The following is a 22,198-nucleotide window of genomic DNA, read 5'->3' on the forward strand; positions in this document are numbered from 1 at the left end:
AATATGCAGCTTCATGACTTTTCACATAGGCATACACTCCTGTTACCACCACCCAGATTAAGGAACATATTTCTAACATCCCAGAAAATGTCCTTGTGCCCCAGAGGTAATCATTCTTCCCATATCCTTTATCACCATCAATTAGTTTCACCTTTCCTTGGATTTCACATCTATAGAAGCACACGGTACGCGCTCTTCCCTGCCTGGCTTCTTCCACTCAGTGTAGTGATAGTGAGATTCACCCAGTTATTGTGTGTAGCAGTATTTAATTTTTGCTTTGCTGTATAATATTCCATGGCGTGAACTGGAAACTGAAAACACAGTTTGTTTATGCATTCTGATAGACATTTTGGTTATTTCCACTTTGGGACTATGAATGTTCTTGTACAAGCCTTTTGGTTGGCGGATGTCTTTACTTCTCTTGGGTATGTACAGAAAAGTAGGGTTGCTGGGTTATAGGATGGACATATTTTTAGCTATCGTGGATACTGGGAGCAAGTTTTAATATTTCAACTATGAAGAGAGAGTTAATAATAACGGCACCTACTATTAGGGCTGCTGCCAGATTGAATGAGATAATCCAGGTAAGGTACTTAGAACTGGCACGCTGAAATTCACAGAACACAAATCATTGCTAGAATGGGAACGGGAATAAAGTTATCTGGCTAACTTTTGTTAACTTTTAAATGTTCCCATAATGAATTAGAGGCACAAGGAGTTTCCCTAAGGTTGTGGGATATAAAAGTGACACATGACTATTGTAAAAAAAAAATTCAAATGAAATGGAAGCATATAAGTAAAAGGTGGAGTTCACCCCATCTTTTTTATTATTAGAGAAAAGAGTATGCACTAGTATTTTGCATGAATTTTCTTATGTCATCTGCACGTTTTTATGTGATAATGCCGAAGGTAAGGGGTTACGGGCTGGACCTTCAAAGCTGCCCCGAAGGATGCTTCACGCGGGGCTGGTTGGTCCCTCTCTCTGGCCTCAGTCTCCCCACCCATACGGTGAGAAGCCTGATGCTCTCTGAGCTCTAATAATCACTGCTCCAGGTCTAGCTCTGGCAGAGGAGGGACCTGGAGTCCAGCCATTCGTGTCTCTGGGATACAGGAGCAAAGAGCGACACATCTTTACAGCCCAAACAGGCATCGCCTTGAATCTCTCCTTGGCCTCATCCACCCAGGATCCCAGAATGGCATTAGGCTGGCTGGCTGGCCCTAGGAGCCCCTGTCCTATACCTCTGGCCTCACCTCAGGGGCTGCCAGGCTGACCACCCCCACTGTGCAGACTCCCCTCCCCCAGGGTGGCAGCAGGAAGAGGGAAGAAAGGATCGTCTCCAGCTGGCCCGGGAGACAAACCTCCTTGTGCCCATCAGCCCTCCAAGAACCCCCATCCATCCTCCCTCCCTCCCCAAAGGTCTGTCCACGGGGACTTAGGATCAGCCAGAAAAGTCAGGCAACTTTTCAGGGACTGGAGCGAGGGGAGGTGAGGTCTCCCAGCCTGGCCCAGGTCCAGCCCCTGAGAGCAGCGTGGTGCCCAGCCCCACCCCTTGCTGTGCCCTGTCCGTAACTTCAGACTTTGACCCTGAGCTCCAGTCCCAGCTGAGGACAGGACGCCCCAGCCTCAGGAGCCTCCCTTTAGGAGATAGGACCCTGCACCCGTAGCAGCTGCCTCTTTTCTCCAGAAATTTGGCACGCCAGGTGAGTGGGGGCAGGGGTGGTGGCGCAGCAGATCTGAGTGTCCTCCCAGTGTCGACAGAGAAGGTCCACGTTAGAGCCTGACGCAAGTGACAACCTTGCAGGGACCACAGGTAAGTGCCTTCACTTCTCCAAGCCTCAGTTTCCTCATCTGGAAGATAAGGGTCATAACTCACCTCTTCCAGGGTTAATCTGAGTATGAAAAGAGGCGAGGACTATAGGGGCTTAGCACAGGACTGGCACATAGCAAGTACTCAATAAATGGTCATTGTTACTGTTTGGGGGGCTGGGAGCTGGTAGCCTTGTTTTCCAGCGTTTACAGAATCTGTCCCATTTTAAAGATAGACTCTGAAGCTTCACAGGGGTTAGCCACACGGAGCTGATTACATTCATTCAAATACCTCACCCGTGACTTGTTCATTTTTTTTAAAAAAGCAAGTCTTTCCTATTCTTTGCACATGTAGCCATCAAAGGCATGAGCTGCTTCAAGGTTCGCTCTAGGGACAAGGGAAGTTATAAGCAAACAAATACAAGACTGAAAAGTAAGCGGAAGGTGTGAGCTGCCAATTTCTTGCCGGCCGCCAATTTCTTGCCGGCCGCCTAAAGAGCTCTATGGCGCAGCACGGAAAAGCTCAGATAGAACTGGGTCCAGATCCGAACGCTGTCCCACACTGGCTGTGTGACTTCGGGGGAGCGACTTCCTCTCCCTGAACCTCAGTCCTGCGTCCCTAGAACTTCTTAGAGCAGTTGAGAGGATAAAGTAAGAGGATGTCTGTACTGCATCTATATGTGTCGGGCAAGTGGCAGGCGGCCAAAATTCCCTTCCTACTCCACAAATACATAGACGTTACAATTACACACACACAGGCACACGTAATAACCCCAGCTGTTTGCATCTTCCTGAATGCACACTCCAAGCACACTTGTTTGAAGTAATGGCATAAAGCAGAAGACTGCAACACTAATAAAAACGTCAGCAACAGCAAGAAAATGGTTGAACGATAACAGAGCTGTGTGCAGACGAGTCCAGGAGTTCATTACCCACATGCATCAATGATTTTACCCGAGGCTGGGTCTGTCAGATCCTACAGTCTGACTGCCAATTCTGATAAGAACCTTATGCATTTATATTCCACTTAAATGCATGCACACACACATGGTTGCTACAATCAGTATCAAATCTGATTCATTTATTTAACTAAGATAATTGACTTAGGACACACATTTTCCCTTTTCAGTTCTATGCCTACCACCAACACAATAAAATTCCTGCACTCATTGTATTTTGTGTTTTTTTTCAACGCAGGACTCGGAAGCCTTGACTGTTTTTCTTCACCTGCTTGATTTGATGGTTTTTCAAATTGTGGGATTAGCACGGGGTGTAAGCACACAGCCTTGAGAGTCAGCCGGCCTGGGCTCTGCTTCTCACCAGCTGGTGCCTAAGCCTCAGTTGCCTCATCTGTAAAATGGGCATAAGGACAACCCTGAGGGTTGTTAGAAGATTAAAGTAGATAATGCATGTCAATTTCTTTTTATTTATTTATTCTTGGCTGCGTTGGGTCTTCATTGCTGCGTGCGGGCTTTCTCTAGTTGCGGCGAGCGGGGGTTACTCTTTGTTGTGGTGCACGGGCTTCCCATTGTGGTGGCTTCTCTTGTTGCGGAGCACGGGCTGGCTCTAGGCGCGAGGGCTTCAGTATTTGTGGCACACGGGCTCAGTACTTGTGGCTCACGGGCTTAGTTGCTCCGCGGCATGTGGGATCTTCCCGAACCAGGGCTCAAACCCATGTCCCCTGCATTGGCAGACAGATTCCTAACCACTGTGCCGCCAGGGAAGTCCCACATGTCAAGTTCTTAGCACAATGAGTAACACATCATTGTGTTACTCACATCATACTAGAAGTCGAAAAGCTAGCAGCTGCTATTGTAATCTCCCCATTGCCAGGTCTTTTCTTTCACAGAGACTTTTAAACCCCAAGACTCTATAGATTTTTTGATCACAAACATGTGACTTTGACTGAGTGGCTCCCCTTCTGTGAACCTCAGTTTCCCCTTCTGCACGATGCCATCTTGCTTATCTTTAGAATTTTAGAGAAACTGAGCCCTATGCTGTTACCTGTCCCTCTTTGTCTTGGCCAGTTGGTTCTAGAAGTTGCTCTGGGTCCCCCCGTCATGATCTTCTCTTGGGCATGTGCCACCATTTCTAACCAGAGGCTTTGCCACAGCCTTGTTATTGGAGACGTGCCATGTGATGGCTTCGGTCTGAAGTCTCTTTCTCCCTGCTCAGAAACCTCTTGCTCAGTCAAGTGAAGTGACTTACCCAGGGTCACACAGCTGGTGTGTGCCAGAGCCAGGCTGTCTAACCCCCAGCCTGGGCTGTTACTGTCACCTCTCCAAGCCACACCGCCTCCTGGGTTCATTATGGGGAATTTGGAAAATACAGGAAAACCCTCTATTCCTGCCTTCTTACTGTCAATGTCAAAAGTGGTCAAGGGTTTCCCTGGTGGCACACTGGTTGAGAGTCCGCCTGCCGATGCAGGAGACACGGGTTCGTGCCCCGGTCCGGGAAGATCCCACATGCCGCGGAGTGGCTGGGCCCGTGAGCCATGGCCGCTGAGCCTGCGCTTCCGGAGCCTGTGCTCCGCAACAGGAGAGGCCACAACAGTGAGAGGCCCGCGTACCACAAAAAAAAGAAAAGAAGTGGTCAAATTTCCAGAGGATATGCAGAGACAGAAAGCCCAGAGAAGGGAAGTAACTTGGCCAAGGTCACACAGCAAGCCGGCAGTGAAGGCAGGTCTGACTCTCCCTCCTTCCTCTCTCCTCCTCCACAGCCAGTGTTTTTCTCATTGTTATTTTCAAGGTGCTAGGGGACAGAAGGAGGCCACCACAGACTGAGGCCAGGCCCTGTACCAGGAACTTTGACCAGGCTAGTCATTTAACCTTCAGGCTGACCCCATGAGATGGGGTTAACCCTATTTCACAGCTGAGGAGATTGCATCTCCTGAGGCAAAGGATGGGGGAGGAGGCGAGGGGTCTCTGAGAGGGTCCCCCTGTAACTAAGCCCAGGCTCGAGTCTGGAAGCAGAATCACCCAGAGGAACGAGGCTTTTCCGCTTTTTGGTTTTATCTCCAACTTGGCTGCTGAAACCCCAACAGAGTCCAGTTCTTGTGGGCTGGAGCCATTTTCCCCTTTACAAAACTAGGACATATTGAGAATGTCCTGCCGTTCAGGGCCATGGGCCGCAGTTGCCAGGAGGCGAGGTCTGTGGGAGGAGAGCTGTGAGCAGAGAGGAGGGAAAGTTGAATTTGGCCCTTCCGGGCACAAAAAGTCCCCTTGTTCTGCCTTAGCAGGAGCCTGCACAATATTTCCCTGCTGTGCAGTCCCAAGCAGCTTCAAGGTCAAAAGCTGGTAGGTCTTCTAAACTTCTGAGGACCCAGCCAGCCAAGCACCCCAAGGCAGGCCTGGAGGGGATGTGCCGAAGATCTGAGCTCTGAGGCCAGACATTGCATCTGACTGGCTCACAGCTGCATCCACTAGCGGCCAGCTTAGCACACACTAGGTGTGCAGTGTGTATCAAGTTTACCTGAATTAAAGTAAATCCTGGCAGCACCATTTACTGGCTGTGTGACTTCAGGTTAGTTACTCCACCTCTCTGAGCCTTCGTTTCCTCATCTGTAGAATGGGGCCAATAACACCAGCCCCTACTTTCCAAGAATGTGAGAGACTTAGACGAAATGATGCTTGGGAAGCGCTTAGTGCAGGGGCTGACACACAGTAGGTGCTCCGCAATGTCAGGAAGTCACTTCTTCTGCACTAGACACTGTGTTAAGCTTTTTACGTTTGCCATCTTGTGGAAAACTCCCATCTACTCTCCGGGGCATGAGTTATTTTTCTCATTTTCCAGAAGAAGAATCTGAGGCTTGAGAAGCATCTTGGCCAAAGTCATGGCCAGCAGGGAGCAGAGCTGAGATCTGAGATTTGAAGCCCATTGTCCTAACCATTAGACTAACCAGACTACAGCTGGCCAGGCACGCTGCTGGGCCCTTTTTTTTTTCCCCAGCCTGGGGACAGGGTATTCGAGGAGAGTCCCCAGAGAAAGCTGCATCACTTACTGGCTGTGTGACCTTAGGCAAGTTGCTTTGCCTCTCTGTGCCTCAATTTTCCCATGTGTAAGGGCCACTGAGGGAATCAAGTATAAAAAGGGCTGGGCGGTGTCTGGCATCTTCTAAGCCGTCAGTGGATGGTAGCGATGGTGGTGGTGGCATGCCTCAACCCTGACTTCCCCCCGCAGGCTGGCACGATGCGCGTGGTAGTGATCGGAGCGGGCGTCATCGGGCTGTCCACCGCCCTCTGCATCCATGAGCGCTACCACTCGGTCCTGCAGTCGCTGGACGTGAAGGTCTATGCAGAACGCTTCACCCCGCTCACCAACACTGATGTGGCTGCTGGCCTCTGGCAGCCCTACCTCTCCGAGCCCAGCAACCCACAGGAGGCGTGAGTGAGGGTCCCAGAGGGTGGCCTGGGGCCAGAGGGGCTGAGTCTGCAGAGAGGATGTTCCCTCTCAGGGTCTCCGTCACCAATTACAACCTTTTGTGGAGGCTCTGGCCTGACATGCTATAAAGACAATACGCATAAATATTGTCCCTGCTGTGGGCCAGCAGATGCTATACTTGATCGTGACCGAAAGGCTGAGAAGCCATGTGTGCCAGACAGATGGAGACTTTGTCTCCATCCCTCACCTAAACTGGGTGGCTGGGATGCTCAATGCATCTGTCCATCAGGAATGCCTCTAAGTGGGTGGATGGATGTTCAAGTTTAGCAAAGTGGCAGAGGTCATTGTCAGTTTAGAAACCACCAGCTGCTTCAACAAAGGAACCCTCAAATGAGTAACGGCTCAAACAGAAGTTTCATTCTCATGCCCATAAATTCCAAAACCAGTATTCCTGATCAGTAGGTGGCAATTCAGGGGCCCGGGCTCCTTCCATCTCATGGCTCTGCCATCCTCCTTGTGGCTTCCGATGTTGCCACAGGCCAGTGCCTGTAGAAGGAGCACAGCATGAGGACCACCTGGGAGGAGACGTTAGGGTCAGTTGGCAAGAACGCAGCCACATGGTCACACCTATCTGCAAGGGAGTCTAGGAAATGTTGCTGAGCTGTATGCCCAGGGAGGGGAGAGAAAGTATTCAGAAGAGTAAGTGATGCCTGCCACTGGCATTTACAGTGGGGGGTGCCCAGGGTGAGCCTGAACCACGGGGTTCACAGTCCCCAAAGCAGTCAAAGCTTTCATTTAAACTCGCAGCTACGTGATCCCAAGCCAGAGGTAGGCTCCAAATAGTTACGATGGAGCATCCTTTTTTTTTTATTTGAAGTATAGTTGATTTACAATGTTAATTTCTGCTGTACAGCGAAGTGATTCAGTTATACATATATATACATTCTTTTTTTATATTCTTTTCCATTATGGTTTACCATAGGATATTGAATATACTTCTCTGTGCTATACAGTAGGACCTTGCTGTTTATCCATTCTGTATACAATAGCTTACATCTGCTATCCCCCAACCTTCCACTCCATCCCTCCCCCAACCAACCCCCTCCCCCTTGGCAACAACAAGACTGTTCTCTATGTTGATGGAGCATTCTTTGTTACTCCTCTCCTCTATCCTATTAATGGGAAAATATTAGAAAGTTTGGGGAGGGGGAAGACCCGTAGCATTTGGGGCACTGCAGAGTGAACGTGGTGGATTTCTAGATCTGGACACATCCCACTAACCTGATCACAGCCCCATGCAAGCCAACCCTTGGAGCTTTCATTAGGTGACTGAGATCTGGGGGATCCTTCTAGGCGCTGGAACCAGCAGACCTTCAACTATCTCCTGAGCCACATCGGTTCTCCCAACGCTGCAGACATGGGCCTGGCCCCAGTCTCAGGCTATAACCTCTTCCGTGAAGCCGTTCCGGTGAGTGAGGAGTCCCTGACCATAAACCATAGGGCAGAGCCTTGATCAGAGACCAGGGGGTGGAGGGTGGGGGTACTTTGAGCCTCTTAGGCAAAGTCTCCTGTGTTCAAAACAGGTTTACTTTAATTTCTATTTTTGCTTTCAAAATCATTTTCATTTTCAACTTTGTTATTAAATTGGCAGAGACCAAAGAATCTTCTGATGAACCAGGGAAACTAGCCCTTCTTGAGTGGTATGGGTGAAATACACACACATCCTGGAGTGGGAGGCACTTGACGCTGAAGCCAAAAGGTTTCCTGCTCCCCTGGAGGTTCCAGGACTTTCCATCAAGATGGACTAAAAGACTCACCCTGGCACAGACTTCTAAAGTACTTACTATGTGCCAGGCCCTGTCCTAACCACTTTATAACTAATGACTCATTAAATTTTCATCATAACCAGGAAGTTAAGTGCTATCATGGTCCTCATTTTGCAGATGAGAAACTAGAGGCTCCAAGAATTGGGGTAACTGACTTGAGCTCACAAAGCTTTAAGTGGCAAAGCTCGAACTTGAACCCAGCTCGAATGAAAGGCAAAGCCATGGGGGATGTTCTCAGGTTGTTTGGAGAGGGTGGTCCGGCTGAGTGCCCAGAATCCCACGCCAGTTCTCCCAGGCTTATTCAATGTCTAGCACTGTGCTAAGGGCGTTACTTTCATTATCTGTTACCTTCCAAGAGTGATTATTAACTCCATCATACAGATAAGAAAACTGAGTCTCAGAGAATTCAAAGTGGTCAGTGGTGAGGCCAAAATCTCCCCCCAGGTTGTCTGACCCTCCACTCTGCTACCTCCCACTCTCATCCTTTGGTGACCTTCACTGTCGCCCCTTTTTTTCTCCCCTATTTATGACCCTTACTCTATCACTCATCCTTAGCCTTATTCTTACCCTTCATATAGCAACATGGTTAAGAACATGGACTCTGAAGCCAAACTGTGTGGGTTTGAATCTCAGCTCCACCATTTATTAGCTGTGTGACCTTAGACAAGTTACTTAACCTCTCTGAGCCTCAATGGGCCCATCTGCAAAATGGAACTAAAAATAGTATCTACCTCAATGGGTTGTTGTAAAGATTGGATTGGTATGAGTAAAATGCTTGGAACAGCGTCTTACACACAGAAAACATTATATAAGTTTTTGTTATTATCATTCTTATTGATGTTCATCCACCCCTGTGCCGCCTTCTCTTCTTCTAAAGGACCCTTACTGGAAGGATGTAGTTCTGGGATTTCGGAAGCTGACTCCGAGAGAGCTGGACATGTTTCCCGATTACAGGTAAGGTTACTGCCATGGGTGAAGGAGCGGAGGCCCCACAGTTCAGATAGACTTGTCCAAAAGAAGGAGGCTTCAAATTTCCTGTTCCATCCCTGGTCTAGAGCCCCATACTCTGGTCTCCCAGTGCTCCGTCCAGCTCTTTCAGAGAGCCCACCCACCCAAACTGCACCTTAGACTAGGGAGGTAGGGGATACGGAATCATAGATCTCAAGCCCCGAAGTTCCATAACACTATCCTATTTTGTAGATGAGCAAACTGAGCTTCAGAGAGGCCAAGTCACTTCCCCAGGTCACACAGCTAAGTGACCAGAATGGGATTGCAACCCAGTCCAAACCCCTCTATTCTTTTCACTATAGCCTGATGCCTCTCTGGTCCTCTCTTCACCTCACCCCATGTCTAAACCCTCTCTACAGATGCACAGTAATCTCCACTTGCACACCCCAATGTCAGGAATGGCTTCGTCTGATAGAAAATATTCCCTTGCTTCGAGCTGAAAACCACTTCCTCCTTGAATGTCACCCAGTGGTCCTTGCTCCACCCTTTGGGGGCCCAAAGAATGTGACAGCTCCCACTTCCATATGATAGCCTTCAAATAGAGCTGTGATTCTGATCCTTTATTCCCACCTTTTGCCTCCTGTGACTCTAGCTATGGCTGGTTCAACACAAGCCTGATTCTGGAGGGAAGGAAGTATCTGCAGTGGCTGACCGAAAGGTGAGATTTTCAGCTTCACTTTGAGGAAAGCACCTCCCAGGGACCAGGGCTGTAGTGGATGATTGTTCGTGGGATTTGTCTTTATATTGACCAACCCCAAATGTTGATGAAAACCTTTAGGTTTGGTGGGAGCTATCCTTGTTCCTGACCGCCTCTGTGCACTAAGACAGTGGCTTCCACACCTTGTTGGAACCACCTGGGAAGCTTTTTACATGTGATACAGTATTTATTATCAGCCTTACTAAAATCTGTGATGGCTGTGTAATAGCTTTAAATAGATTCTCTTAAGTTTTCCAGATATATTTACATCATCTACAAACATAAGTTGGGTTTTTTTTTTTAATTTTTAAAATTTTAATTAATTAATTTATTTATTGGCTGCATTGGGTCTTCATTGCTGCGCGCAGGCTTTCTCTAGCTGCGGTGAGCAGGGACTACTCTTCATTGCGTTGCACAGGCTTCTCATTGTGGCGGCTTCTCTTGTTGCAGAGCACGGGCTCTAGGCACGTGGGCTTCAGTACCTGCGGCACGCAGGCTCAGTAGTTGTGGCTCACGGGCTCTAGAGTGCAGGCTCAGTAGTTGTGGCACACGGGCTTAGTTGTTCTGCAGCATGTGGGATCTTCCCGGACCAGGGCTCGAACCCGTGTCCCCTGCATTGGCAGGAGGATACTTAACCACTGCGCCACCAGGGGAGTCCAGTTTTTATTTTTATACCTCATTTTTTTTCTTGTCCAATTGCTGTACCTCTAGAATAACACTAACTAATACAGATGATAGAGGATGTCCCTGTCTTGTTCCTTATGTTGATAGGAATCTTGTAGTGTTCTAAATTAGCAAACATTAGCTTGAAAGATACAATTTGTACTCATATTCACATATATGCATATTAAGGAAGATTCCATATATTTCCTATATATTATTATTTTATTAAGATTTAAAAAAAAACTGGAATGGATGGTGGCTTTTATCAAATGACTTGGGGAGGTTTTTAAAAATATAGATTTCAGGACCTCCCTTTATATCTACTGAATCAGATTCTCTGGAGTGGGGCTCAGAAATTTGTATTGTAAGAAGTTCCCTGAGTGATTGTAACTATCAGCCAGGTTTGGAAACCACTGTATTAAAACATGGTTATGTCTCTTAACCTTGGGACACTTATGACTCTTATCCAGCCCCTTCCAGGAAAGAATGCTCCCAGTTTTTCCATCTTGAGGAAACCATGTGGATAAAATAATCCTGATGTTATGCTTTAGCTCGCATGTGGTTTACTTCCGATTCTTTTAATGTTTCTACTATATTTCTAATAGTGACATACGTTTTTTCTCTGTGAAATTTAGGGAGGGGGTGGGTGTCCCCAGCCCACCTCCTTCCTCATGCTCTGCTTCAGATAAAGAAGAAATTGGGCTTTGTCCCAACCCTGCCCCTCCTCCACCCTGCATCTCACTCCCTTTGATAATACAAAGCAGGGTGGTGGTAGTAAGAGGCCTGGGTTTGAGTCCTAATCCCATCATAGACTCACTGTATGACTTTCAGCAAGGCCCTTCTCCCATCTCCATCTGCCCAACGGTGGGGCTTGGACCATCTCAGGTTTCCCAAGGGACATTTCGTGGACCACTAGTCCATCAAGGTGCTCATGAACTGGACTACACAGCCATCTTCTCAAGGAGCATCCTGTGGGACTAACACCCACAAAAGGTTCTTTGGGAAATGTCCCCCACGCCATCCTCTTGCAGGGATGGGACAGAGAACTGAATACTGGATTTTTTTTTATGTGTTTGATCATCCCAGGTTAACTGAGAGAGGAGTGAAATTCCTCCTAAGGAAGGTGGAGTCTTTTGAGGAGGTGAGCTGCCGGGCTGGAAGGGGCTGGATGTGGGAGAGAGGAGAAGAGGGGAGGCCTTTGCTTCCTGCTGCAGGGTTGGGGGGCCCCTTCTCAGGCTCCTAGCATCCCTTTGAGGTCTGTCCCAGATTCTAGGTCTATTTTTAATCCCAGAAGGACTCAGGCATTCTGCCTTGATGTTGGTGTCAGAAGCAAAGGGGCAGTGGGATCGTGGTGGCCATTGGGGGCTATATCTATATCTGAGCCTCAGTGAGTTTTAGGGCCAGAGAGCTGGCTGCCTCTTCTCAATATCAGCTGTACAACACCCCCAAGTTCCAGATGCTTGGTGGCTTCTTACCAACATCTGAGATGATGTTCCTACAAAGTCAAGGCCCTCCACTGACTTACCTCCAGACTGACACCACTATCAATAATAATGACAGTAGCGGCTACCATCAGCAGGTACTGGCTAGGTACCAGGAGCTTTGCTGTATGACCTCACTCAATCTCAGTACCCAGAATAGCGTTTGGCACATGGAAGACTCTTGTACTTGCAGCCACTAACGTGTACGAGCATCTGCTCTAGGTCAAGCCCTGAGGGGCACTTGGAATACATACTTGACTTAGACACAGTTCTCAATCCCAAGGGGCTCACAGCCCAGTGTGGCAAACACTGGTTCATGAAAAATAGCAGTGCGACCCAGGACTGACCTGTGAGGCGAGTCACTGGGGCTGAGCTGGGAGTTTGGGTGCCCATGTGCTACATCCTTGAGCTGTGGAGCTCCCCATACAATGCACGGAGCTGGGGCTTCCAATGTGCCTTCCTCAGATGTCTTGGCAGAGCAGAAGACAAGAGAATGAAATAAAAAGGAGTCAGAAGGAGGGAGAAGACTATCTCTGTGTCCTTTCTGACTTCTTCTAGAAGGTTCCAAGAAGGTTTCCCCCTTCCGTAGTATTCTTTTCCAAACACTTTTCTAGGCAGAGTCATACTGGAGCCTCACAGCACACTATGAACAGATGTTACCGGCCCCATTTTATAGCTAAGGAATCTGATCTGAAACTTGAGGTGATGGGACATTTCTGAGGTCACACAGTAGGTAAATGGCAGAGCGGAATTTGGAGGCAGGTCCATGGGTTCCTCACTGAGTCCCCTCCTGGCTGTTCCACAGGGAGCAGAAAGTTGCAGGCTGGGAGGATGCAAGGGATACTACGGTCCTCATCCCCTTCCATCCCACCTGCCCTGTTGGTTGCTACCAGGTGGCAAGAGGAGACGCTGATGTGATTATCAACTGCACTGGGGTGTGGGCTGGGGCTTTGCAACCAGATCCCCTGCTGCAGCCAGGCCGGGGGCAGACCATTAAGGTGAGTCTGAAGGTGAGGGATGAGCTTCCAAAGATAGAGGCTGAATCGGGGGACATCTGTCAGAGGAACCCCCCAGTGTTCAGGGAATTTGCATGTTAAAGAAACAAGAAGAACCAACACGACCCTCCCAAACATACTCTTTCTTGGGCGGGGTTCTTCTTAATAGTAAAGCGTGTGTGTGTGTGTGTGTGTGTGTGTGTGTGTGTGTGTGTGTGTGTCTATATGTGGAAGCTGCCTATGCCCGCCATAATAAAAAGAGCAAACATTTATGGAATGCCTACTAAGTGCCAGACACAGACCCAAGTACTTCATTGTGTTAATTAATTTGATCCTCGCTGCAACCCTTTGAGATGGGTTCTATCACATCACCATCACCATCTTACAGATGGGGAAACCGAGGCACGGAGTTAAGTAACATGCATAAGTTCACATCACAGTAAGTGATGGAACTGGGATTAGAACAGGTAACCTGGTTTAAGAGCCCAGGTGTGTAAGCATTGTTCCACACCACCTCTCACTGTGTGTGTGTGCATGTGTCTGAGGCATGCCTATTTGTGGGTATGTGTGCGTGTGTGTGCCCCTGTGAGTACTGGAGTGCATTCACAGGTATGTGTGTTCCCGAGGTGGGCTAATGTATACGTGCATTTACACGTGTTGGGCTTTTCTGTGGATGAGAATGTGTGATGCTCCGGGGACTGGGGTGGCTCTCAATCAGGGCAGCTCTTCCCACAAAAGCAAGCAGTCTGGTGCAGACTTGGGACAGAGGGGTCACTGAGGGCTAAGGAATGACTTTGCCACTGTTGTCAGAACATCTGGTCATAGAGGGGAGCAGGCGATGGGAGCCCACTGATTTAACTCTTCTGATGAGACTTCTCTGTCTTCAATCAACAGGTGGATGCCCCATGGATGAAGCACTTCATTATCACCCATGACCCAGAGAGAGGCATCTATAAGTCCCCGTACATCATCCCAGGGTAAAAATCTGATATTGTAGGGCAGAAGAGGGAGCACCTTCCTGCTCTTTTTATGCCCCCGCTGCCTGCTCCAGGGCTCTTTCTTAAGTCTTTTCAGATTTTTTCCTCCAATGCTTTTAAGTGAGGTTGAGCCATTAAACCTCTGGGAAGGCAGGACTCAGCCTCAACTGCCACATCGCGTGGCTTATGGGATCCCCGACCAGGGATCGAACCCAGCCCCTCGGTAGTAAAAGTGCAGAGTCCTAACCACTGGACCACCAGGGAATTCCCCTGGGCTCCTGGCTGCTATCTTGAACATAATCTGGGATGACAGTAGTGGTGATGCTGGAGACAAAGGTAGTGGATGTGATGGCAGTGACACCAGCAGTGTTGTGAATGGCAATAATGGTGGTGGTGATGGGGTTGATGATGATAATAATGTGGATAGAGGAATGGTGGTAGTGGAGATAGTATTGTTACAGCAGTGGAGATCAGTGTTGATGGTGGTGGTGAGTGGGAGTTCGGGGTGGCAGTTGGTGCTGATGAAGATGACACTTATCAATGATGACTGTTAATAATATGGCAGAGATGACAGTCTCAAAGGCCATGTTAATGTTGTGACTGTGCTGACTGCCTCAATGGCGATGTTAGTGGTGTGGCGGAGATGATGGTATCAATGGCAATGCTAATGGTGGTGGTGGAAATGGTGAATGGGATTGATCATGATATATTAATGGTAGCAAAGAAGGCAGTAGTGAAGATGATGTTGTTGATGGAGATGACAATGTTTTTCCCAGATTTATTGAGATATAATTGACATATAACATTGTGTACATTTAAAATGTACAACATGATGATTTGATATATGTATATATTGTGAAATGATTATCACAATAAGGTTAGTTAATGCATCCATCAACTCACATAACTATAGTTTTTTTGTGGGTGTGGTGAGAACATTAAAGATCTACTCTCTTAGCAACTTTCAAGTATATAATACAGTATTGTTAACTATCATTACTATGCTGTACATTAGAAGGGATAACAATGATGACAGTGATGTTAATGGTGATGGTGGAGATGGTGGTGTTTGATGGTAATGACAATGGCAATTGCAGTGATTTTTCTTTGAATTTTATTTTTTTTATACAGCAGGTTCTTCTTAGTTATCTATTTTATACATATTAGTGTATATATGTCAATCCCAATCTCCCAGTTCATCCCCCCACCACCACCCCCGCTTTCCCCCCTTGGTGTCCGTACGTTTGTTCTCTATATCTGTGTCTCTATTTCTGCCTTGCAAACCGGTTCATCTGTAGCATTTTTCTAGATTTCACATGTATGCGTTAATATATGATATTTGTTTTTCTCTTTCTGACTTACTTCGCTCTGTATGACAGTCTCTAGGTCCATCCACGTCTCTACAAATGACCCAACTTTATTCCTTTTTATGGCTGAGTAATATTCCATTGTATATATGTGACACATCTTCTTTATCCATTCGTCTGTCGATGGGCATTTTGGTTGCTTCCATGACCTGGCTATTGTAAATAGTGCCGCAGTGAACATTGGGGTGCATGTGTCTTTCTGAATTATGGTTTTCTCTGGGTATATGCCCAGTAGTGGGATTGCTGGGTCATATGGTAATTCTATGTTTAGTTTTTTAAGGAACCTCCATACTGTTCTCCATAGTGGCTGTATCAATTTACATTCCCACCAACAGTCAAGAGGGTTCCCTTTTCTCCACACCCTCTCCAGCATTTGTTGTTTGTAACTTTTCTGATGATGCCCATTCTAACCAGTGTGAGCTGATACCTCATTGTAGTTTGGATTTGCATTTCTCTAATAATTAGTGATGTTGAGCAGATTTTCATGTGCCTCTTGGCTATCTGTATGTCTTCTTTGGAGAAATGTCTATTTAGGTCTTCTGCCCATTTTCTGATTGGGTTGTTTGTTTTTTTAATATTGAGCTGCATGAGCTGTTTATATATTTTGGAGATTAATCCTTTGTCCGTTGATTTGTTTGCAAATATTTTCTCCTGTTCTGAGGGTTGTCTTTTCGTCTTGTTTATAGTTTCCTTTGCGGTTTATAGTTTGCTTTTGCTTAAAAGCAAAAGCTTTTAAGTTTCATGAGGTCCCATTTGTTTATTTTTGTTTTTATTTCCATTATTCTAGGAGGTGGGTCAAAAAAGATCTTGCTGTGATTTATGTCAAAGAGTGCTCTTCCTATGTTTTCCTCTAAGAGTTTTACAGTGTCCAGTCTTACATTTAGGTGTTTAATCCATTTTGAGTTTATTTGTGTGTATGGTGTTAGGGGGTGTTCTAATTTCATTCTTTTACATGTAGCTGTCCAGTTTTCCCAGCACCACTTACTGAAGAGACTGTCTTTTCTCCATTGTATATCCTTGCCTCCTTTGTCAGAGATTAGTTGACCATAGGTGCATGGCTTTATGTCTGCTTTCTATCCTGCTCCATTGATCTATACTTCTGTTTTTGTGCCAGTACCATACTGTCTTGATGACTGTAGCTTTGTAGTATAGTCTGAAGTCAGGGAGTCTGATTCCTCCAGCTCCGTTATTTTCCCTCAAGATTGCTTTGGCTATTCGGGGTCTTTTGTGTCTCCATACAAATTTTAAGATTTTTTGTTCTAGTTCTGTAAAAAATGCCATTGTTAATTTGATAGGGATTGCATTGAATCTGTAGATTGCTTTGGGTAGTATAGTCATTTTCACAATACTGATTCTTGCAATCCAAGAACATGGTATATCTCTCCATCTGTTTGTGTCATCTTTGATTTCTTTCATCAGTGTCTTATAGTTTTCTGAATACAGGTCTTTTACCTCCTTACATAGGTTTATTCCTAGGTATTTTATTCTTTTTGACGGTATTATGAGCAGAGATTATAATGTTTTTTAAGTTTATTTAATATTTTAATTTTTTGGAGTATAGTTGATTTACAATATTGTGTTAGTTTCAGGTATACAGCAAAGTGATTCATTTATACATATACATGTTCATTCTTTTTTAGATCCTTTTCTTATATAGGTTATTGCAGACTATTGAGTAGTCTGCAATAACCTATTGCTACACAATAGGTTACACATCCCTGTGCTACACAGTAGTCCTTGTTAGTTATCTATCTTATATATAGTAGCGTGTGTGTGTTCATCCCAAGCTCCTGACTTATCACTCCCCGCTATGTTTCCCCTTTGGTAACCATAAGTTTGTTTTTGACACCTGTGGGATGATAATGTTGAAGTTGATTTAGGCAAACATGGTGGTAAGGGTGAGCATGGCAATGACCCTCCCCCCGTTATCTCAAAGGCTTTGTTTTCCTTCATCCTTGACCCTGCCCACTTTTACCAAGGATCCAGGCAGTGACTCTTGGAGGCATCTTCCAGCTGGGGAACTGGAGTGAGACAAACAATATCCAGGACCACAACACCATTTGGGAAGGCTGCTGCAGACTGGAGCCCACACTGAAGGTAAGGTGGGGAGAGATATCAGTGCTGCTGCAGACTGGAGCCCACACTGAAGGTAAGGTGGGGAGAGATATCAGTGCCCTAGACCAGGATCCTAGCAGCTTGATGACCAAAAGGACACTTGAAGATGGGAAGATATCATGACTGGGATAACTGGGCAAAATAATTCCAACACGGGACTCTGGATTATACCAGAATTGGACAATGTACAGGGAAGTCCTGCTGTGGGTCATGGCTAAGAGTTGCTCTCTCTTGAGGTGACATCCCTTAAACACCTTAGTCTGTCTTCACAAGGAGCAGATGTATTTGTTGCAGAAATCTCAGTCTTCACAACTGCCTGCTAGTGGTGATAACAATAGTGATGGTCATGAAGACAGGATGGAAGTAGTGGTTGGTGTTGATGGTGATGAAAACGCTGAGAGTGGTGATAATGATGGTGATGAGGCGATATTATGGTGGTGGCTGGTGGGGACGGTGACCGATAAAGATGGGATAGTTGATAGAACTGGTGGTGAGATGGTGGTAGTATAGTAATGATGTTGGTGGCCGATAAAGGTGGTGATGATCTTAGTGGTAATTAACAGAAGTGACTATGATAGTGCTGGTGGTGGTGACGGTAATGAAGTTCCAAAAGTTAACTCTCTATCACCTAAAAATGGCATCAGAAAAAAGTAAAATCCAGAGATGAATTACCAACAATTTTCTTTCCAGGATGCAAAAATTGTTAGTGAATGCACTGGCTTCCGGCCAGTACGCCCCCAGGTTCGACTAGAAAGAGAACAGCTTCATGTTGGATCTTCAAACACAGAGGTATGCTCTCCCGGCGAGGAAAGCAATGCCATCCCCCAACTCCTAAGAAGTCTCTGGCATTTTCGGGGGAACAGTCATGCTGACCTGAGGTGGGGGCAGTGGTGGCTAATATCCCCTCCTCTATAAATGGGGAAACTGAGGCTCAGTGATGGTAAAGGGCCTGCTCAAGTTTACATAGAGGGCAGTGCCTCGATTTGCTAGAGCCTGTGGTCGAGTAGAAGGAAAAGGGGACTTTATTGAGCATCTGCTTTGTGTCCATGACACGAATGACCTAACTGAATCTCCCCTACAACTCTTTGGGATAGGGACTGTTCACCCCATGCTTCAGATGAGCAAACTGGGGTTCCCAGAAGTGGAAGTCAACTTGCCTACATCAGACCAGTGGTGAGGGGCAAGGCTGGGATGTGGTTTGAATCTGAGTCCAGAGCCATTTCCCAGATGTCCACGTTGTGGCTGCTCCATCATCTCTCTGGGTTCCCCTCTCGTGTCCTGTCTCATGGGGTAGGAATTGGCCTTATTGAAAAGGCAGGGGTTGTCCTGGGCTGAAGGAATGTAGGTCACCCTTCCTCCTTTATTCCGATCCTTTGGAGGTGGGGTGTATAGAAGAGTTTTGTGTATGTGTCACGAGAGGGTTGTGTGTCTGTAGAGAGGTCGTGTGTGTGTGTGTGCATGTGCGTGTATGTGTGTGTGTGTGTGTATGGCAGTGGGGTTGGGGGGAGAGTCACAGATAGAGTTGAACTCCCTGCTGATGGTTTTAGCTTTGAAAAACCCCCCTAGCGTCTTGCCTCTCTCCAGGGTCCATCCATACAGCGCCCCTTCTTTTCTTTGGTGGGTAGAAGAGTCTACCTATTAACATCCCGTCTGGAGCAGGATGGGAACAAGGAAAGTGATGTAGGGAACTTCAAATGATTTGACGTGGTGGGGGAATCCCAGACCTCAAGTTCCAGGTGATTCTACGTTTTCTGTGTTGAGTGCTTAAAGCAGGTCTGCCTCCTAAACAGAAGAGGAGTCTAGGGTGTTGACCTCCAACTCCCCAAACACTCCCCTTGACTACCCTTCCAGGGGTTCCCACATCCCACCAGGGATGGTACCAAGAGGAGCTCTGGTACCACCAGGCTTACCTAGGATACTTCAGGAAGCTCCTGAATCTTCTAGGGACCTTCTCTCTTGCCTCTCCCAGGTCATCCACAACTATGGCCACGGAGGCTATGGGCTCACCATCCACTGGGGCTGTGCCCTGGAGGTGGCCAAGATCTTTGGGAAAATCCTGGAAGAAAGGAATTTGCTCAGGATGCCACCATCCCACCTCTGAAGATGCCAGTGACCTCCGCCTCCCCCACAAAAACTCCCTGCTCCCCTCAGCCAACTAATCATCGCACCCATCGTTAACCCCCCACTCCACCTGACTCCTTTTTGCAAGAAGCACAAGGTGAGAGGAAACCACGGGGTCAATTCCTGAAGGAGAGTCCTGTTATCCCATGAGTCCTCAGAGGAAGGAAAACTCAGAATATCCAAGTGGCGAAGGAGCTCTGAGCGAGGGAGAGTGTGAGGGAGGCCCGAGAGAGGGAGATCTGGGTGATGGAGGCTGTTGCAACCTTGGTTCCCTAAGGCCACAGAATGCACTTGACGTAACTGGTATCAGATTTCACTGCAGGAATTTATACATAGAACTGGGGTATAGAGAAGACAGAAGAGGAGAGCCATTGAACTAGCAACATGGGAGGCCTGTTCCACATCCAGCACTCCTAATGACTTCAGCTGCCCACTAGCGGCCCCACGGGCACTATGTAACCCTTGAGGAGGACCCCTTGGGGGTCGTCCCCAAAGGAACCCCTTTATAGATAACTAAATTCACCAAGCAGATGGAACGTGTCCCTTACCTTCCGGCTAGCACACTCTGGGGTAGCAAACAGGCTTCCAGATGTTTCTGAGAGCTTTGAAGGAGCCCAGACGGCACCTTAGCATCTTCATCCCTAATTACCTGCCTCAGCCTCTGAGGTGAATTTTTCTCTCTCCGGGGCTTTGGTAAAAACCAGAGCCTAGTATTCCTCATGCATCTGGGACCAGTGACACCCTACGTGCTGTGAGGGGGTCTTGATGGGCCCGTGCCATCTATATCCATGTCATCTCACCTGATGGGCTCTTCATGGAGCATATGCCATGAAGATTTTGGCTGGCCCTAAGCTAAGCAGGGTATGAGAGCCAAGATCTTAGAATTCCTGCCCTAATAATAATAACAACAATTATTATTTTTATTACAGTTATAATTTTTTGCATTCTAACGGGCTACTGGTGCTCAACTCTTACAAACATTATGCATTTATTCCTTACAACCTACCCCCCCCCGGAAGTATCTATTATTCCCATTTCGTAGGTGAGAAGACCAAGGCACAGAGAGGCAATACAAGGCCAGCAGCTGGGAAGGGGTAGAATGGAGATTCAGGGCCAGAAATTATGTGGTTCCAGTGCCTCACTTTCAACCACCATGAAACACTGAATCCCAGGTTGGGAGGAAATACATAGTTACGAAGGAATCGGTTGGCCTCCTCCCCAACTACTGCAAACACACTGTAAAGGAACCAGGTCTCTCCTCCTCACAGCCACATTTGGGCCAAGATCAGGGGACTCTCACCAGACTGGAGTCAGGGACACTTCCTGGTGCTTGGAGTGGAACACCATTTTTGACTAAAGTGATTGCCTATCCTAAAATTCCCCAGGGAAAGTGACCCTTACCGCTCGAGGTTCATTGTCAGCAGGAACACTACAGGGCCCAGAACACAGTGAACTCACAAAAATACATGGCCAGGGCTTCCCTGGTGGCGCAGTGGTTGAGAGTCCGCCTGCCGATGCAGGGGATGTGGTTTCGTGGCCCGGTCCAGGAAGATCCCACATGCTGCAGAGCAGCTAGGCCCGTGAGCCATGGCCGCTGAGCCCGCGCATCCGGAGCCTGTGCTCCGCAACAGGAGAGGCCACAACAGTGAGAGGCCCGTCTATCGCAAAAAAAAAAAAAAAACATGGCCAGGAAAGTCTCTATTCAGACCCAAAGTGACCCTCCTTTTTGTAAATAGTAAAGACCTCTTTGCAATGTGGTTTCCTCTTGATTCCATCCCAAAATTCAGAATAGAAGGAACATGGGGAAAGTCTGCAATCCACATGGCGCTGTAGGACATTTGCCTTGATGTCTTCATTCTTCTTCACTTAACATTCCTGCTCCTTCCCCAGTGGTGATCTACAACCATATTTACAATGAATGCTCGGCCGCTTGCTGAGTTTATAAAAGTTTATCTTTTCTCATTGAATTGTTTTGGAACTTTGGTGAAAAATCAATTGACCATAAATGTATGGGTTTATTTTTAGACTTTCCTTTCTAGTCTATTCATCTGTATATCTACCCTTATGCCAGGACCACACTGTCTTTTTTAATTTTTAATACATCTTTATTAGAGTATAATTACTTTACAATGTTGTGTTAGTTTCTGCTGTACAAGGACCACACTGTCTTGGTTACTTGTAGCTTTGTAGTTAAGTTTTAAAATCAGGAAGTGTGAGTCCTCCAACTTTACTCTTCTTTTTCAAGATATTTTTGGGCTACTCTGGGTCCTTTTAGTTCCATATGCATTTTACGATCAGCTTGCTGATTTCTGCCCCAAAAAGCCAGCTGGGAATTCGACAGGGATTGTGTTGAATTTATAAGGTTAATTTTGGGAGTACTGATTGACACCTTAACAATTTTAAGTCTTCTGATCCATGGTCATGGAATGTCTCTCCATGTCTCTCTCTGATTTCTTTCAGTAATGTTTTGTAGTTTGCAAAAGTCTTGCACTCCTTTTGTTAAATTCATTCCTAAGCGTTTTATCCTTTTTGATGCTATTGCGGGTGGAACTGTGTTCTTACTGATGAATCTGGGAAGCGCTCTGTTCTCTGGCATGGTGGGGGTAGGGGTACTTGAAGTGGTTCATCATCAAAATACTCTTGATTAATTTAGAATGATTACACGTGATGTATCCAGATGTTCCAATGTCAAGGAATCAGAATATAGTAAAGTACCAACGGTGACTAAATCTGGCTGTAACCACCGAATCTTTGAAGAGCT

The 22,198-nt window shown here is 46.8% G+C and overlaps 2 protein-coding genes across 4 annotated transcripts in view; one reads left to right on the forward strand and one right to left on the reverse strand.

Moving 5' to 3' along the window:
- SSH1 (slingshot protein phosphatase 1) overlaps nt 1-22,198 on the reverse strand; it is a 102,045-nt gene that overhangs the window by 77,109 nt on the left and 2,738 nt on the right. The gene's annotated exons all lie outside the window — the stretch shown is intronic.
- On the forward strand, nt 1,191-21,131 carry DAO (D-amino acid oxidase). 3 transcript variants are annotated; one of them, XM_060310179.1, is made up of 11 exons: nt 1,198-1,811; nt 5,987-6,189; nt 7,541-7,655; nt 8,891-8,967; nt 9,614-9,679; nt 11,468-11,522; nt 12,756-12,860; nt 13,752-13,834; nt 17,181-17,298; nt 18,007-18,105; nt 19,286-21,131. In XM_060310179.1, exons 2-11 carry the CDS (start codon nt 5,996-5,998, stop codon nt 19,415-19,417), a joined length of 1,044 nt encoding a protein of 347 aa, XP_060166162.1. In that variant the 5' UTR covers nt 1,198-1,811; nt 5,987-5,995; the 3' UTR covers nt 19,418-21,131. The 3 variants fall into 3 exon arrangements, with proteins under 3 accessions (XP_060166163.1, XP_060166162.1, XP_030716497.1); XM_030860637.2 differs by having other exon boundaries at nt 1,390-1,701; XM_060310180.1 differs by lacking the exon at nt 12,756-12,860 and having other exon boundaries at nt 1,191-1,701.

This window comes from Globicephala melas, chromosome 13 (assembly GCF_963455315.2).
Source record: "Globicephala melas chromosome 13, mGloMel1.2, whole genome shotgun sequence".
NCBI classification, from domain to species: Eukaryota; Metazoa; Chordata; class Mammalia; order Artiodactyla; family Delphinidae; genus Globicephala; species Globicephala melas.

Coding starts and splice junctions, on each gene's coding strand:
- DAO (XM_060310179.1), top strand. CDS start 5,996: ATGCGCGTGGTAGTGATCGGAGCGGGCGTCATCGGGCTGTCCACCGCC. Junction 7,656..8,890: donor TCTTCCGTGAAGCCGTTCCG/GTGAGTGAGGAG, acceptor CTTCTTCTAAAG/GACCCTTACTGGAAGGATGT. Junction 9,680..11,467: donor CTGCAGTGGCTGACCGAAAG/GTGAGATTTTCA, acceptor TGATCATCCCAG/GTTAACTGAGAGAGGAGTGA.